The following is an 18,498-nucleotide window of genomic DNA, read 5'->3' on the forward strand; positions in this document are numbered from 1 at the left end:
TAAGTTAACAAACTTATAAGACGAGAGACTAAAATTAAAATTATTTAACTCTATCAATCAATGTGTAAAGTTTTTTTTCTCAATAGTTAACTAGTATTAATTGTTTTTCTCTCTCTTAAATAAATACATACAAAGACAGAGTAAAGAGAGAGAACCATAAAAAAAAAAAACAGAGAGAGAGAGGTATCCATCCAATCCATCCACGTCCTATCTGCGTCGTTTGTGTATAAATAGCAGAGCGCGAGCCAATACTTGTCTCCATTTAACACAGAGCGAACTCTGGGAGTGCTTTCGCAGTTTTCACTCACTGTTCAGTAGTAGGGTTTTTCTTTATCCCTTTTTCTTCTCTCTTCTCTCTTTCACCACTTCAACACAACGCTCATATTTCATTCATTTTCGTGAAGGCGCAAACGATTTCAGTTAAAGAGAGAAACTCGGGGAAGAGAGATAGAGAGAGTCAGCGATTGATCATACATGGATACGCACGCGGTGCATTTGGCCCTGGCGGCGCTCGTCGGAGCCTCCGTCGTGGCCGTGTCGGCGTACTACATGCACCGCAAGACGCTGGCGCAGCTGCTGGAGTTCGCGCGTACGGTCGAGAGGGAGGCTGACGCCGGCGGCTCCGACGCTGAATCGCCGCCGGCCCACGCGAAGAAGCGCCGGGGCAGCTCCAGGAAGCGCCGCAACGGCGGATACCGCCGGGGCTCCGCGTCGCTGCCGGACGTCACGGCGATCTCTGGCGGGTTCGACGGGGACGAGAAGCGGAACGGGCCGGTGCACGTCGAGGGGATTCCGGCGGGGCTGCCAAGGTTGCACACGCTCCGGGAAGGTATGGCTGCGGTGGAAATTTCCAGGTTTAATCTGGGATTATGTGATTTTGTGGTTTTTTATTGTTTCTCAAGATTTTTTTTTATGAGAGTAGTGTTAGTTGTTTTGTGTTGGATTTTATTTGGTTAGTGTGTGGAAGTCATTTGATCGGTTTTGTGGAGCTTGGATTGTGAATAGTGTGGAGAACTTTCTAATTAAGGAGTAATTAAGGAGTGTGGATGTTTCTTTTTTTTTTTGGTGTGACATGGGAAATTGGAAGGAATTGATTCCGATGTTTTTGTTGATCGTCTGTTTTATGATTGTTTGATACTAGTTTGCATTCATGTATTTTTTTTATCTGTGAAACAGGGTTACTTGGGCATAAAATAAGACAAAAGTGAGGATATTGCTGGATGTAGACGAGTCTCCATAGCAATTTAGAAATCTGCAGTTTAAAGACCCGAACTTGTTGACCTATTTTCACCTATAATTGTCAGAAATTTATTTAGGAATACCTCAATGATTTTTACTAATTTTAGTTCATTTTAAAGGCTGGATTATAATGGTTCACTAAAATTTATGTCACTTGGAGTTTAGGAGCTGGCATGGACCAAGAGATATGATATGATTTAACGTCTGAACTTATAATTGTTCACTAAAAAGTAAGCAAACTATTAGGTGTAGTAGGTTCCAATGAACAAAACGGAGATTACATAAAGTCAGATGGAAATGAAAGTTAAAGTGAGAAGAAAGTATAAGGGAAATAAACCGAAGTATTGGAATGACTAAAAGACTGAATAAACTTATCCCTGTTGAATAATTTCTCTTTAGTGGATCAGTCTTCTTGGACCCATATTCCTGATAAACTAGCTAGGAATTCAACAATACAGTATTAGAAGATCATCCTTTTTCTTTAAGAAAGTTATAATTCTCTGTTTTTTTTTTTTTTGCAATTTTTACTGATATACCTTTGCAGTGGCCCCAGAATTAAGATATACTTTAAATTCTTTCCTGTTTTTAATCTATGGAAAGGTTCTCTGGCAAATGTTGCAGTAGCATCAACCATTGTTTGCATTATACTACACATCTTTCTGATGCACTACCTGCCCATGAACAGAAATTGTCTGTTTGAAAGTGTTCATCTTCATTTTTTTGCTGACTAAGATATGTTTCTTACAGGAAAATCATCCCAATCTGGTTCCTTTAAGAGAAGTCTTTTAAGACCAACTTCTCCCAAGTCCCCTGTTGCAAGTGCCAGTGCCTTTGAAAGTGTAGAAGGATCAGATGATGAAGATAACATGACAGACAAAGTTAAACTTGATACTACATATCTGCATGCAAATGGGACTGTTGTAAGTGTGTTATGCACATGAATTAGGTTTATCATTCATTTGATATTCTATATAAGAAGGAGGTTTACTTTGGAGATGATAATTAACTTTCTCTGTTTCTCTCTCCCTACTTTCTTAATGCCTGACCTGTTTCCCTGGGCTTGAATTAATCCAGCCTTTTCTATTGCTCTTTCGCTATGCTTTGATCATCACATGACACAGGGCTCTATATTAGCTAAAGCAAAAAAATTGAATGATCTGTGAGTTGAAAATTGAAATCACCTGTATGCAGGGTCCAGAAGGTAAAATCCCATTTGAGACTTTACCTAATCATGTTAATGCCAATGGAGAGCAGATGGCAATTACACCGAGTATGATCCGCTCTCATAGTGTTTCTGGTGACCTGCATGGTGTGCAGCCTGATCCAATAGCAGCTGACATTCTGAGGAAAGAGCCAGAGCATGAAACTTTCACAAGATTGAGAATAACTCCTCTTGGTATGAACTCTGACATGTTACTCTTCCTCATTCTCTTGAGTGCAAAGAAATTGCTTTGAATGGGTTTTTCATGGGATGTATAGAATCCCCCTCCTTCAAACACTTGTTTGATTACAATATTTGCATATCTGGAAAATTTATAGTAAACTATAATTGTTATATTTTTTGTTTAGAGGCTCCGTCACCTGATGAAATTGAAGCTTATGTGGTTCTGCAAGAATGCCTTGAAATGAGAAAAAGATATGTTTTTAGAGAAGCTGTTGCTCCGTGGGATAAAGAAGTTATATCCGACCCCAGCACACCCAAGCCTAACCCAGATCCATTTTTATACATTCCTGAAGGAAATTCTGATGTGAGTTTTTTTCTCCCACCACTGAAAACTTGGATCTCCCTATGTTATATGCTGTGATTAAATTAGTTGTATTTCTCTTGTGCTACAGCATTATTTTGAAATGCAAGATGGGGTTATTCGTGTATATCCAGATAGAGATGGTAAGTAACAGGAATTTGTTATTGATAAACTTGGTAATTTTATCACCACTCAAGGTGGGATCTTATGCATGCTTGCCTATTACTTGCAGCAAAAGAAGAGCTTTTTCCTGTAGCTGATGCAACTACATTTTTCACTGATCTTCATCACTTACTTCGAGTCATAGCAGCAGGGAATATAAGAACTTTATGCCATCATAGGCTCAATCTTCTAGAACAAGTACATCTCTAATTTACTGAAACAAACTGCAGCCTATGCTTGTATTTTAATTACATACAAGAATCAATTGTTGTTTGACAATTTCTGTATTTTTCAGAAATTCAATCTTCATTTGATGCTAAATGCGGATAGAGAATTTCTTGCTCAGAAGAGTGCTCCACATCGAGACTTCTATAATGTTAGAAAAGTTGATACTCATGTCCACCACTCAGCATGCATGAATCAGAAACATCTTTTAAGGTTCATAAAGTCAAAGCTGAGAAAAGAGCCTGATGAGGTGATATTCTGGATCTTGCTGTGATGTAACATACTCTGCAGTAGCCCCCTTTTTTCCCCTGTCAGATGAACTGTATGACATAAGTGATAGAGCACAAATTGGATTTTTTTAAGAGTGTAAATATAAATTTGTGCATTTTCTTGTGAGTATTTAATGTAATAATATATTAATATAATTTAGTGTATCTATTAGCTTGATGGATTATGAAATGTTATTGATATGCCTGAAATGATTGGCTTATTGTCATCCCTTGCAGAAGTATGTAGCATGATGAATTATGTTATTTTTTAATCTCTGATACATGTGAATTATATATTTTACGAAGCTGATGTGCACTGTATATACTTTTAACATTCTCAGGTTGTAATATTTCGAGATGGGACATATCTAACGTTGGAAGAGGTTTTCAAGAGTTTAGATTTGTCTGGGTAATGAGCTTTTGTAATTATTATAGTTATAATTGGCTAGCTGTATGTTTTAGGAATTAATCCTCTGCTGTCCTTTTTTAACAGATATGACCTCAATGTTGACCTTTTGGACGTTCACGCAGACAAGAGTACTTTTCATCGCTTTGATAAGTTCAATCTTAAATACAATCCTTGCGGTCAAAGTAGGCTCAGGGAGATATTTCTTAAGCAGGATAATCTCATTCAAGGTAACATTTTTTTTTGGGTATAACAGTCCTATCACCTGTGTTACTTTAATCAAATTCAAAGTGGCTGAAATATCCCATGGTTTTGTGCAGTATTTTTACTTAATAAAATCTACTTAAAAGTTTCAAATGAGGTTTTTCTATCACAGATTAACATCATCCAAACTATGGATCATGTGCAGAAACTCAGCGTGCTTTTAAACCTATCAATATGACTCCCTAAACACCTGAAAGCACTCATATTCAATGTAGGGAAGTTTTCTGCACATGCCTGAGTGGGTCAATATACACTGGTTTGTGCATTTTGGTAGTGCAGAAGTTGTGTTGGTGTAGTTGGGTATTTTTGCATATGACCCAAAGTTGGAGGGCTTTCTTGAAGCCTATATCAATATTGTAGAATCCTGTATTGCACTAATTTATTGATTGTTGTATATACAATCTTTTAGGTGGATGCATCTCAATGCTTGTTATGCAGTATTATATCATCAATTTATTTAGGAAATGCAGTGCAGTATAAATAAAATCCTCTCTTCTAAGGAGTAGTATATATTTATCAAGGTTTGAAATTTGAATTTCAAACAGCCATGGTCATCCTTGGAAGAACTTCTATATTGCTTTTGTGAAAGCATTTGCTAATGCCACCTGTGGGTTCATAAAGAGTGAAAAGACTATAAATGAATGGCTTCCAATTATTATTAGGTGTTTATGATTTGTTATCTGTCTTCAATATTTTAGCATCTTTACTTCTATGTTCTAATACTTTTTTCTTGCATTGAATAGGTCGTTTTCTTGGTGAGTTAACTAAGCAAGTGTTTTCAGATCTTGCTGCCAGTAAATATCAGGTGCTTTCTTGAGTCTTTGTGTGTAAACACACACATATACGTCCTTTTTTATCATGTCAGTGATGTAAGACAGTCTGACAGTGCTTCTTGGCAGGGTATCGTGATGAAAAATATTTCTCTACGGCTGGAGTTCTCTTTTGACTTAAATATCATATACTGTTTGATTGTAGGAATTCAATATTGTACCATAACAATCATTTTCTTACCTTAAACATAAATAAGACTGATCCCAACAATGTACATCTACCACTACCCAATGATGCAATAATGTTCATAAGTATGAGGACCTATGTTGGCCAATGTGTTTGGACTTGTTGACAATAATTTACCATTTCTTGACTGTAGTTTATATATGCTCATCCCCATCTAGATGTTAACTTATTTCTGTGCCTTATTTATTCACAGATGGCTGAATATAGAATATCAATATATGGTAGGAAGCAAAGTGAGTGGGACCAACTAGCCAGTTGGATAGTGAATAATGATTTGTACAGCGAGAATGTCGTTTGGTTGATTCAGGTATTCTTTAATTATTTGTTTAGAGCACAGATTGGTTTTATTTCTCATAATGATATGGCAACAATTTATTATTTCTCCCAATCTACAAACTATTTTGGACTGCTAAATAATAAGAATTTGGGGAGCTTTTCCTGCTTTTCATTTATTGCCTTAATTTGCTCAGCCAATTATATAGTGTTAGCAATTGATGGTAGTTCTTATAAATGTCTTGCAGCTTCCACGGTTGTACAATGTGTACAAAGAAATGGGAATTGTGACATCATTCCAGAACATGCTCGACAATATTTTCATTCCACTTTTTGAGGTCACTGTCAACCCAGATTCACATCCTCAGCTGCATGTTTTCCTGAAACAGGTGTGTTATTCATCTACGTTGACCTTTTGGAGTAAACAGCCAATTTTAGTCCTCCAAAGATGAAGTGTCTTTAGATTTGTCCTCATCATAATGTTTGGTTCAGCTTAATCCTAGATAAATAATTGCTTATTTTTCAAAAGCTCCCACACAAAGCTCAGAAAAAAATAATTATTTTTCTAAAATAAGCTGAACCAGACATTATCTTATTTCAGTACTGTATGGTATTAATTCTCTACACTTTTTTAGGTTGTTGGGTTGGATTTGGTTGATGATGAAAGCAAACCTGAAAGACGGCCAACAAAACACATGCCTACACCTGAGCAATGGACTAATGTTTTCAATCCGGCATTTTCATACTATGTCTATTACTGTTATGCAAATCTTTACACCTTAAACAAGGTATGTAACTTTTTCTCCAGAATATGTATCAATTTTTTACGGCTTATCTATTTACTCTTTCAAGAAGAAAACAAGCTTCTTTTTTACTGATTATGGAAAGAATAAAAAAAGGAACCAAATAGTGGTTGTTCTCTTCTTATTCTCTGCATAGATATGTTGCATAGTTCTAGAGGTGTTTATAGGTTGGTTTTGGTTGGGATTAAGATGTAATAAAATGCAAACCCACCACATTAGTTAGGTTGGTTTGATTCAGTTTTTAAAAATCTTTTTGGCCAATTCAAACCAAATCAATCCTATTAAGATTGGATTGGTTTGTGGCTTGAGTTACCAGGTTAAGATAAAAAAAATTATTATATGTTTTTTAATTTTGTTCCTCACATTATCTTCTTTATCAGAGAACATTTTTTAATTTTATATTACTACTAGCTAAAATGGTTGTTGTTTATTATTTTAATTAATATATTGCATGTCTTATTTATCTCTTTCATAAGTATGGTAAATCAGTTGGATAGCAATCATGGCCAATTAAACTTAATCACAATAAGTAAGGCGAAAATGGATGAAAAGAACAGAAGTAGATGCGAGCTAGATATTAAAGTTTAACATGTATAAATTTAAATGTTTAAAAATTAAAAAAAGGTTAATTGGGTAATCAGATTGATTTGGGTTGTAAAAATAAATTCTGAGAACTGAATTGGGTAATTGGTTTAGATTATCAAGTTAATTAGGTCAATCATCCAATGAATATTACTACTACATATTTCTCATATATTTTTAATTCTCCCAGTTGCTCTTTTCTGTCTCTTAATATAGTAATGTATTCCAATAATTTTCTGCAACTTCATCATCAGTGTTTGAATTTTTGAGCTTTGTTTTGACACACCAAAGTTAACCTAATATAATTATTTCTCAGCTTCGAGAATCAAAGGGAATGACAACAATCAAATTCCGTCCACATTCTGGAGAGGTATATATTTGAATATATTTTCTGTCTATTTGTTAACTGTTTTGAGGAGACTGATGCATCATATTCGCTTTAGGCTGGTGATATTGACCACCTTGCAGCAACCTTTCTCACGGCTCACAACATTGCACATGGAATCAATTTGAAAAAATCTCCTGTGCTTCAATATTTATATTATTTAGCCCAGGTATGGCCCTTTTTTCAATTGATTACTTGGTTGTGATATTTGTAGTTGCTAATTTTAGTTTATTTTTTTATTAGATTGGGCTGGCAATGTCTCCTTTGAGCAATAACTCCCTATTCTTAGACTACCATCGGAATCCTTTTCCAATGTTCTTCTTACGGGGTCTGAATGTGTCACTTTCTACTGATGATCCTCTCCAAATTCACTTAACAAAGGAACCATTGGTTGAAGAATATAGCATAGCTGCTTCTGTGAGCTCTCTGTCTCTCTCTCTCCCCCCCCCCCCCCCTCTCAATCTGGGCATGGCATATGAACAAGCAATGCTCACAGCCAGGACATAATTCTTACTTTACAGGTGTGGAAGTTGAGCTCATGTGATTTATGTGAGATTGCCCGTAATTCAGTTTATCAATCAGGTTTCTCACATGCTTTAAAGGTACATTTCTCGTCCTGATTCTCTTGTGAATGAAATCCTCTACCCCTCAATGCAATTTTTTAAATTCTTATCCTGACATGTGTCCAGGGGCACCCAGAGTTGTGATAGACCATAGATCACCATGACCCAATATGCAATATCAACATTTAATACGATTATCTTAATGTACTACAGTCCATTATCTTTTAGTATTTTTTAGTTCGAGTTGATTATAGTTATTTTGGTGAAAATAAAATAAAATTCTACAGCCTGCTATAAATTTTTATTTAAATCTACGATAGAATATGGGGCAGTGAACAGCAATACAGCATATTAGCTGTGAATATGTTGACTACAAATAGCTCTATTTTTTAATAGAGAAGACTCCAATTTGTGCCCTCCGACTTAGGTTCAATACCACTTGGTCTTCAAGCTTAAAATTACAAGATCCCTTAACATTGTATTTATCCTTCTGTAGAGTTGTCTGTCAAACATCAATGGAAATTGCGGTGCTAAAATCATGTCACCATTTGTTGATCTAATTTCTTCTTCAAAATAATTTAATTTATACTTCTCCAACATAGTCTCTATGCTCAAATCTAGAGCACTTTGGTCCTGAAACTTAAAAAAATGTGTCAAGGATTATTGTGCATTCTTCAGAAAGCTGAGAGATTCATGTGTTTGAAGTTGGAGCGGGTAAACTGGACTTCTCGGAGAATCACACCACAAAAGCTACTTCTTGTAGTTGGAGAGTCCAAGGCCGTCTAAACCCCACGTAGAATCCATACTTCCCACACCTTGCAATTGAATTCTAACATCCTACCACCACGCTCTGCAACCCTGGCACTTTGTGGGATGACTATGAACTAGCCATTTAGCAAACATTGGAATGTCAGCGTCACCACCTGTTTTAGGTGAGAAACAGTGGAAAGCTTTGATAGAGTGATGCCATTGATACCTTGGAAGACCCACACCTCAAAAACTAATCGTTGTAGCTGGAGTGGCCAAGACCTTTTAAATCCCACTTTAGAATCATTTGAGGGACTCAAGTCTCATACCTTACAATTGATTGGCTGAATCCTAACATTTTTCTTTTATGATGAAAGTGAAATGATAGTCTGAATCCAAATTAGGTTATTACATGAAACATACATACCTGTTACTAAATCATAGCGTTTTAAAACTGATCTGTTTCTTGTTTTAGTCACATTGGATTGGTAAGGAGTACTACAAGAGTGGGCCACGCGGAAATGACATTCAGAGAACAAACGTTCCTCACATCCGGTTGGAATTCCGTGATACGGTATGGACTTATTTATGGTTAAATTATTTATATAACTTGTTACAGCTGTTAATTTTTCACACAATTTTAATTAAATTACACTATTCATGTATGGTTGAATTATAAGGATCTTGGGAATGGGACACAAAATTTATTATTTATTAAATTATGTTAATTACTTGAAGGTGAAAATTGAACTGCTTCTAGTTTTAATTTTCTATCTCTGATTTACATGGTTCTAAGGGCATTGCCATCTTAACAAGACCTTTTTCTTGGTGTGTGTATTTAAATATGGTGCAAAATAAATTTTGGTCCCTATTTCACTCTTCGAGTTTTAATCCTTATAATTGCCTGACCTGAAAAAATCCTTGTAATTCTTTTCCTTGGATATTGGCCCTTATAGTTTCATAGTACTATTAAGATTTTGGACTCTCAAGGACCATTACCTTGATATGTATAGCGAGCAATCTTTCTTGGAAAATTGAGCTATTTTTTATTAATAGAAGTTATAAGGAATAGAATCTGAATATGTTATAAGTATGGTGTTGAATGTTGATACTCAACAATAGGGAACAAAAATTGAGTGAAAACATAGAAACCGATACAAAAATATTATATAAGGATCAAAACCAAAATTAGAGGAAATAATTGTAAGGAAAAAAGTCTACTTCAAATCTTAAAATGTTTCCTAATTATGGATTTGTTGAAGGAAAAAATCACACTAAGAATGCTGTTTTGCAGATTTGGAGAGAGGAGATGCAACAGGTTTATTTGGGCAAAGCCATCATTCCTGAAGTAGTAGACAAATAAGATGCCAGGGGGCATTCCTTTCATACACATGAGGTTGTAAACATGTTCTGTATTACCTTATTTCCTGTTCTTCAGTTTTTGAAATGTGTGGTGCAGGTTCTTATTGTTTACGTATTGGAATTTTGCATTTCCTTACTTGCTCTGAAGTTACCTGAATCCGCTCACTTGTTGTAGGTAGATAGTATCCTCAAACCCTTGCAGCGTCAGAGATGCAGGGCTGAAGACATACAATGCTGGTCTGATGATATGAGCCAGGTACATACTATAGAGAATCAACAAGATCGATGAGCTTGAGCATCGAACAAGGTTTTACAGCTACAAATCGACGTACCCGTGGGGTTTTTTCTATCCTTGGGTTAGAGTTAAAATTATTAGGGTTAGCAATTAGTTCATGCTTCAAGCAAAATGATGCCTGTCGGTGTTAGAAATGTATGTTAGTAATGTAAGTTATGATCCTTTGAAGGGAGAGAGATATTCATCTCCCAAAATTTTGATTCCCATTGTTTATCGATAATAATATATCGTGAACGACAGTTGAGACTTGAAAAACGGTGGCTCTATTAGTTTTACCGTAATGGTATACGATGCCATAATGAGGCTTATCCTGTTTAACGTAATATGAGTAAAGGTGGCCGTTAAGTGTTAAGTTAGTTTTATCTGCGGATAGTTATTTTCATCATTTGCATGGGGCATTATTTGCATAGCTAAGTGAATAGAATTACTGATCTGCCAAAGAATGATTAAGGAATAAATTCTCAAAAAAATATGGGTTTGATTCTCATTATTGACGAAATGATGAATAATTTATAAGTATTTTTATAATTGTTTCGTTCGTCTTAGTTCTGATGAATTTTTAAGATTCAGTGCACCTAAAACTTTTATTTTAAAAAAAAAGAGAAACTGGTCTGTTAAGTAGGGACCTATGATTTAGCTGATGGTTTGGCCAATTCAACATGTAAATCTCTTTTGTGGAGGGATATTATTGGGGTCGCATGGCTCGATCAGTTTTAATATAGGGTTGAGTCTTTATCTACCTTCTAATAAAAACTAAAAATAAAAAGAATCAAATTTATTCTTAAAAGTGAAACACTTTTGAGTTACTTTGTCCTACAAGATAAAAATTTAAATTTGATTTTTAATGTGCAAAAAATATAAATTAATCTAACAAATAATTTAATTAAATTAGTTCTCAGAAAAAAATTTAAATTTGACTTTTAATGTGCAAAAAATATAATAAATTAATCTACCAAATAATTTAAATGATAAATTAATTTATCAAATAATTTAATTATAAAATTGATCTTTTAATTTTATAATTTAATATCAAATTAATTTTAAAAATATATAGATTAATTCTTGATCATTACTAATGAATGATATAATGATCCTACAAATTTAACTATAAGATTAATCTATCGTATTTCTTTTTATATTTAAAAATTTAATTTATATTTTTTATCGTTAGAAGATTAATTTATCCCTCACTTTTGAAACAAATTTGATATTTATCCAAAAATAAATAAAATCAGAATACAAGGTTGGCTTCGTACGGAATGTTTCTTCTCTCAGCCTTTTACTTTACCCCCTTTTGTTAACATTGCCCAATCAACTGAAAACAAGTAATGCTGGACAATTTTGCAACACATAAAAATTGGTTGCGAAACAGAAATAACAAGTATAGAATTAGTGTAAAATGTCGGTAAGTCATTACAAATGTCAGTTCTTGATTAATCTGTCAAGTCGGTTGTGTCTTAAACAAAACATTAGAACAACGTAGCATCTAAAATGTAATTGCAGACGTTGCTTCTTGCTCTAATCTGTCATATGCACTTTTTCGCTCTAGTTGGGAGCAACGAATAGGATCCCGAGGATTGCTCAACAGAGATTGGATAAACTTCTCCTAAGGTAAGAGAAGAAAACAGAAGTACTTCTCTTAGTGAGAAATGTGGAATCAATTTCTTTATTAAGCAAGTCAAAATTACACAAACTGCAAAATAATTTTTTTTTCTGAAAAAATTAGCATACTAATTTATAAAAATCCTCTTGTATAATTAAAAGAAATTTTTAAAATTAGTTCAAACTCTAATCTAAACCTGATCGAGTCTTAGAATGAATAGATGCTCATGCATGGAAAATTGGCAAGTCCGCGAAAATTTCGCAAATTCTCCCTTTGCAAAATATATACAACTATGTTGGAAGTTTAACAGTAACACGACCCAAAACTAGAGCTGCTGCTTATTTGTAGTAAAAGCATGAGCAATATAAGACGCTTATTTGTATGCAAGCATTACAAAATTTACATGTAGGTGTTGTGATTTTTTAAAAATTTAGAGATTTATTCATAGACAGCAAATCAGTATTTATTATCATTTCTAATATTTTTTTCACTCCATTAATTCAGTTGCTTCAAGACGACGACGTTCCCTTACCAAAGTCATTCGACAATGGCATGATTTGCTTTATAATATTATTCGTGATTAGAGAACAGCATGTATTTTTGTGATAATATTCGTTTTGGAAAGATATTTGTTTTCCGACGAAAAAAATTCTACTAAGGAAAAGAAGAAAGATTTTAAACCTAGAGAGAACTTCAGTGTTGCTGGACATCGATACAAGACAAAAAATAAAAATAAAAATTGAAAAGGAATTAAGTTGATCTGGAATTACGTAATATTGTTTTTTGCCACGATAAGTTAACATAGTTAAGAACATTACTTCTAGTATTGAACGTGGTCTCCATAGATACATACATAATAGTGAAATGGAGGCACGATAAATATATTACAAGAACAAGAGATAAAAAAAAGCTTGCATTATTTTTTAGATAGCTATAGTAGAGCCATGCCTCACTCATCAGTTACACCCCATAAGAGAAACACACATGCAAAAGAAACCCTAAAACACTAAACATGCTAGCTAATAATTTCACGACACAATGACATGACACTTTGACCTAGCTGCTACCTATACCATTTTTATAACCTATCCTTTCCTAAAACACTAAGACACTAGCATTTAAGCTAGCATAAGAACACACTACATATGATAGTGAAGGGTGTTGCATGATCACTTGTTCTGGTTCTTGTCTTGGTTATTACCAGTCCTGAACTTGGACTCATCGATGTCAATGGCTTCCTCTTGAGCACGTTCTTCTCCTGACTTGTCCATAGTGCTCAACCCACCTTTGCGTCCCATTTCATGGTACCCTTCTGTCCCCAGCTGCTCCTTCCTTGTTTTCCCTCCCCTGCTCCTTCCTAGTTATATGATTACAATCACCAAAAATAACAAACCCCAAAATCCAAAGTCAGATATTGTTATCAAGCAGAATACCGAAACACACTAAAATAAATTCATCAATCGCACTTCGAGAGAAAAATAATGGTTGAGATATTTATGGAATATCAAACAAAATACCAAACACAAAAATGACTTCATCAATCATTACACTTGAGAAGAAATTAATAGTGATCTGAGATATTTATGGAAAAGATGGAACATTTTTACGCCTCTAATGAAAGTGTCCATAACTTAAAAAGGATAAGAAAGTAAAATAAAAAAATGATGATATGATTTCAGGAAAATGAAAGATAAAAAAGAAAAATTGAAAAGATATTTATGGAAAAGATGGAACATTTTTACGCCTCTAATGAAAGTGTCCATAACTTAAAAAGGATAAGAAAGTAAAATAAAAAAATGATGATATGATTTCAGGAAAATGAAAGATAAAAAAGAAAAATTGAAAAATATGTGAAGGACAAATATGATAGGTAATAATGATTTCAATGGAAAATGATGGACAAATGTAATGAATAATATCGACAAAAATGTGATGGACAAATATGATAGATAACAGTGATTTCAAAGAAAATGATGAATGATATAGGTAATAATGATTTTAATGAAAAGAATAATATAGATAAAAATTTCATGGACAAATATGATGAATAAATGCGATTTCAATGAAAATGATGAATAAATGTGATGTATAATAATAATTTGAAAGAAAGTAAAAAATGAAGAGAAATATGTAAAATGTCATGATGAATAATAATACTTTGAAAATAAAATTTTTAAAATAGAGAGATTCATCTAGCACAAATATAAAAAAAGTAAAAAGTATGGAAACAATTATAATTAGTGTTCTATAAATTGATAATAAACCTTCAGCAAGATGTTGCTGAGCCTCAAGGCTCTTGCCACCAGTGCCACCCGGAACAACAGTCTCTCCTTGCCTTGCCCTTTCATCAAGCTCTTGCTTGTTTTGTTGATGAGATGCCATGTTTCTTTTCAAACTTGCAAATTTCTCTCAATAAACTTTGGATGGTTATTATTATGCGATTGCAACATTAACTTGGTTTTGTATTCAAAGCTATGCTATGTGACAAGAAGAGATAGGTTAAAGGGTTTATATAGAGAACAAAATGTGACATATTCACATATAAATTAATGTTTCGTAACTCATATATATCCATGCATTGTAATTAGAGGGGATTAACCAGAAGGTGACAACCGGTTAAAATGAAAAAGTAAGTGTTGCCATGCACTGACACGTGCAACACAGACGCGGCTAAAGGAGAAAGAAGACACGCAGGTTCTGTAACTCTCCAAGTGACACGTGTGAGGTCTAGAGCATAGTGAAGCTTAGCATTGGTTTCTCGGTTAAGGTTGTCTCTAGCGTCTTGGGGTGCTATGTTGTTGAGTGTTTTTGGGTCGTTCATGCAGTTTAGTTAGGTGTGCTTCATTTGCATGGAGAAATTATGTTTTTGTGCGCATATGATCACTAATAATCGAAACACCTAATGGAATTTCTTAATGAGAAAAAATTATCAACTAATAGTTTAAAACCGTCATTTAGTTATAATTTATTATATATAATAAATTTATTATTTTTTTAATAAATGCTTAATTTAAAAATCATATTAATAATAAATTATGATCGGACAAGTATTTTACATTGATAAAAGATGAACATTAAACTTTCTTAATTTACTTGATTACTTATTACATAAAATTAATTTGAGTAATGTGCTATTATCCTGAAAGTAAAAAGTGTACATAGACAATATAGATGATGACATATTGGCCCAAAATTATAAAGAGTGTGATTTAAGTAATAATATGAATATATATTTAGGGAGCAACATGATATTAAATAGTTATCGAGATATTTTTTTGACATTTAAAAAATTATTTGACATTTTCACAATGTCTTCCACTTTCTAGAGATTAAGTAATTGTTTATTCCATAAATTTGTTAAAAGATATATGGACACTATTAATTTTTCTTTTAGTTGATCATATACTCCAAGAAATATCTATTATAAATAGATTTCTTGTATTCAAGTGATCGTCGATATCTGTGTTCTCCTACTTATGATTAAAATAACTGGTAAGGGGTGATGAGTGAAAAATAGCTAGCTAGTTTGGAGAAGGAGCAGCAACCAAAAAGATATCTTGGCGATCCAGAAAGTATTTTATTGAGAACCGCTCGGATGTTAAACGCTCAAAGCTTGTACTTCTCTGTTTATTTTAATGCCAAAGAGTCTCTAGCACATCAACAAACTGAGGGGATTTAAATATTAGAAAGCTCGAATATTGTTACGGAGCATCATACCATAAACTCACCCTTAGTTCATTTTAATCACGTTTTTGCAACGTAGGCCATACCCTCTGCCTGGTTTTGGATTAAAAAAAGTAAAAAAAATTACTAGAAATATGACAGTAGATTTATCTTATTTGTTGTATAATTCTGTTTTGTCAATCTGTAGACAGATGGACGGTGTTAGTGTATTGCATTTAATTAAAATTAACATTTGCTACTGCTGCAATTAACCAAGATATACACCTGAATAATAATGTTAAATTACATGTTGAGGAATGATTTGATCATCAATTATTCACATGTCTGTTATTTGTTCCCATCTTTTAGAGTAAGATGCTGGTAAGTGGCAAGGAAAAAAGGAATCTGATATATGGGTCAGCTAGCTACATTCAACCGAACCCCCTTTCCAATTCTCATCCTATATATACAAGTCTTGTGGACTTTGCATCTTTCATGGCATTGGAGCTGCATGCTTCTGGAATATGAAACCATTTATTAACTTAGACTTTAATATGTTTTAAGTTCTTTAAATTTTTTTTTAATCCCATAAATTAAAATGTATATTTTCTAGTCTTTAATTTTGTAAAATATTTTTTTCCTTTCGGCAGTAAAAAAATCATTACAAATTGTGCATTTAAACTGCCAAAATCAATAAAAAATAACTAAAAATATATATTTTATAAATTTTAAAGATTACAAAATAAATATTTTTATTTAAAAGATTAAAATGACAGATCCAAAATTTAAGAGAGAAATCATATTTAAGCCATTATTTTATTATGAGTTTAAATGTAACGGTCAGTCCACACCACAGTAATGCATGCATATATAGATAGCATTCATTCGGCTAATCTGTTCGTCCTTTTCCCGGTTGCTTTATTCATATGCATCCTTACCCTTACCCTTATAGGAATTTTCTACATTTGAGTTAACCGCAAAGAACCCGTAGTTTGTAGATACAGTATTGTTAAATAGCTGTCATGCCGCATAACAGAATGGCGTGGCTGTAGGCAATTTGTGAAGGAAGGCATGCAGTGCCATAAAATACACTAGCGTGTTTATATGACGGAATTTTTACCTTTCGTCATGTATTGACATCCACCATTATATTAATTTGAATATAAATGACATGATTATGATTATACTAAAAGAAGCACCAGCAATTACTAAAAGAAAATATGTATCTATCTGAATATGTGATGAAAATGTCAAATGAAACTATCCTAAGTTCACAATAAACCATCAACTGGAAAATAAAAAACAACTAGCCAGGAACATCATATCTATTTTGTAAACAGGTGTGGCATTTTTTTAAATTCTACCAAGCACTATTCTTAGCTAAAACTTGAGTCACAAATACCTTTTACATTCTGGGAGTATGCATAGTGAAAAAGCGCAATTGCAAGGGTTGCCATTGCAAGCGATTAAATGACAGCTGTCACTGTGTTTTTTTCAACAAGCCTTATATTCTTTTTAATATCACTACCGGAAAGAATATCTTTAACATTTCACTTTAATATCAATTTTCGATAGATGTTAACAAAGGTGATATATTTGTAAATAACATAAGTCCATTAATTTCAATTTTTTAAAAATCGATGTTAAAGTGATGATATTAATATCGGTTTAAAAAAATAATATTATTTGAGGATTGTTAACATTAATTTTTCAAAAAATTAATGTTATTTTTTATTTGTTAATATTATTTTTTTGAAAAATCAATGTTGTTACGATGTTAATGTGGATTTTCATGAAAACGGAAGTTGTTTTTCCTATATTGAATGTGTCTCCATCCCCTCTCACTCTCACTCTACTATCGCTCTCGTACTCACTCTCCATAGCGCCCGCTTCAAGTCCTCAGTTTCACTCTCTTGCTTTCACTGTCACTCCCACTCTCAGCAGCGGTGCCATCACATCTCGCCGTCAGGTACTACGTACTCTTCTTTATTCTACTTTCTGCGTCTGAGTTTTCATTGCTACTTTATGCTGGTCCTTCATATACTTTATGCTGAAAATGAAAATGCTGAAGTGAACAGAATATATGAAAAGCTACTCTTGAATCGCATACTGGTTAGGATTTTGAATACAACATAAGGCTATGTTCAATTGAGTCTTGTCAGATTACTCAGTAAAATTAAGTTAAATGAATAATTCTTCAATGTCTAATTTGGCACTGCGGTTTGAGTGTTTGTTTTATGCAGTGTAATATTATTTTCATGCATATTAGAAAACATGAACTTTTTTTTGCGGTATAAATGTTAATCCACTGGTAGCATCCTAACTGCATCATTTCTGAAGTATTTATGCAAAGATGTTAACTATTAGTATTAGATTAGAAAACAATATGATTTGAAATGTATTGCTTTTGCATTTACCTTTTGAACACTGACCGGGAAAACTAAATTAAGGATGTACAGTTATTCATAGTGAAATTGTTAGGATTTCAAATTAGAATTCAAATTATGAATACTAATATTATTAGCAAGCTTTTAAAAATATAGGTTTAGTTCCTTGGAAGTTGAGAAATAGACCTTTTAAAAGTTCTCTTTTAATACGAGGCTAATAAAGGCTTTGAATGTCGATTAAGAAAATTGCCAATAGCAGAAAAATTACTGTTGCCATAATTAATGGTCCACTAGACCTTTGGTTAGTTATTTTTATTTTGGTAATTAACCACCTTCGGCTCACAAGTTGACTCCTTTTGTTTGTTTTGTAATTTAATACCGCGGCTTGCTTTCTTTCCCCTTAATCATTAGCTGCCTATGCTCATTTAAGCAAACAAAGCCATCACTTTCCATTTACTCTGATAGAGATTTATGCAAATAGTCACCATGCTATGCCTAGCTATCTTAT

The 18,498-nt window shown here is 33.4% G+C and overlaps 2 protein-coding genes across 3 annotated transcripts; one reads left to right on the forward strand and one right to left on the reverse strand.

Annotated features, from left to right (window-relative positions):
• Positions 1–247: 247 nt before the first annotated feature.
• On the forward strand, positions 248–10,592 carry LOC100789965 (AMP deaminase). 2 transcript variants are annotated; one of them, XM_006573302.3, is made up of 20 exons: positions 248–829; positions 1,987–2,159; positions 2,431–2,635; positions 2,809–2,987; positions 3,076–3,127; positions 3,217–3,344; positions 3,442–3,621; positions 3,982–4,049; positions 4,134–4,276; positions 5,054–5,115; positions 5,521–5,634; positions 5,849–5,989; positions 6,236–6,388; positions 7,302–7,355; positions 7,429–7,539; positions 7,614–7,787; positions 7,892–7,972; positions 9,156–9,254; positions 9,975–10,076; positions 10,218–10,592. In XM_006573302.3, exons 1-19 carry the CDS (start codon positions 475–477, stop codon positions 10,041–10,043), a joined length of 2,541 nt encoding a protein of 846 aa, XP_006573365.1. In that variant the 5' UTR covers positions 248–474; the 3' UTR covers positions 10,044–10,076; positions 10,218–10,592. The 2 variants fall into 2 exon arrangements, with proteins under 2 accessions (XP_006573365.1, XP_040861263.1); XM_041005329.1 differs by having other exon boundaries at positions 10,222–10,592.
• A 2,249-nt stretch (positions 10,593–12,841) lies between these two features.
• SLE3 (protein) lies at positions 12,842–14,423 on the reverse strand. The gene is made up of 2 exons (NM_001250257.2): positions 14,205–14,423; positions 12,842–13,297 (listed from the first exon to the last, which is right to left on the reverse strand). Exons 1-2 carry the CDS (start codon positions 14,320–14,322, stop codon positions 13,110–13,112), a joined length of 306 nt encoding a protein of 101 aa, NP_001237186.1. The 5' UTR covers positions 14,323–14,423; the 3' UTR covers positions 12,842–13,109.
• Between the last annotated feature and the right edge of the window lie 4,075 nt (positions 14,424–18,498).

This window comes from Glycine max, chromosome 1, assembly GCF_000004515.6.
Source record: "Glycine max cultivar Williams 82 chromosome 1, Glycine_max_v4.0, whole genome shotgun sequence".
Lineage (NCBI taxonomy): Eukaryota > Viridiplantae > Streptophyta > Magnoliopsida > Fabales > Fabaceae > Glycine > Glycine max.

Coding starts and splice junctions, on each gene's coding strand:
- LOC100789965 (XM_006573302.3), top strand. CDS start 475: ATGGATACGCACGCGGTGCATTTGGCCCTGGCGGCGCTCGTCGGAGCC. Junction 2,160..2,430: donor TGCATGCAAATGGGACTGTT/GTAAGTGTGTTA, acceptor ACCTGTATGCAG/GGTCCAGAAGGTAAAATCCC. Junction 5,990..6,235: donor TGCATGTTTTCCTGAAACAG/GTGTGTTATTCA, acceptor ACACTTTTTTAG/GTTGTTGGGTTGGATTTGGT.
- SLE3 (NM_001250257.2), bottom strand. CDS start 14,322: ATGGCATCTCATCAACAAAACAAGCAAGAGCTTGATGAAAGGGCAAGG. Junction 13,298..14,204: donor TCAGCAACATCTTGCTGAAG/GTTTATTATCAA, acceptor TCATATAACTAG/GAAGGAGCAGGGGAGGGAAA.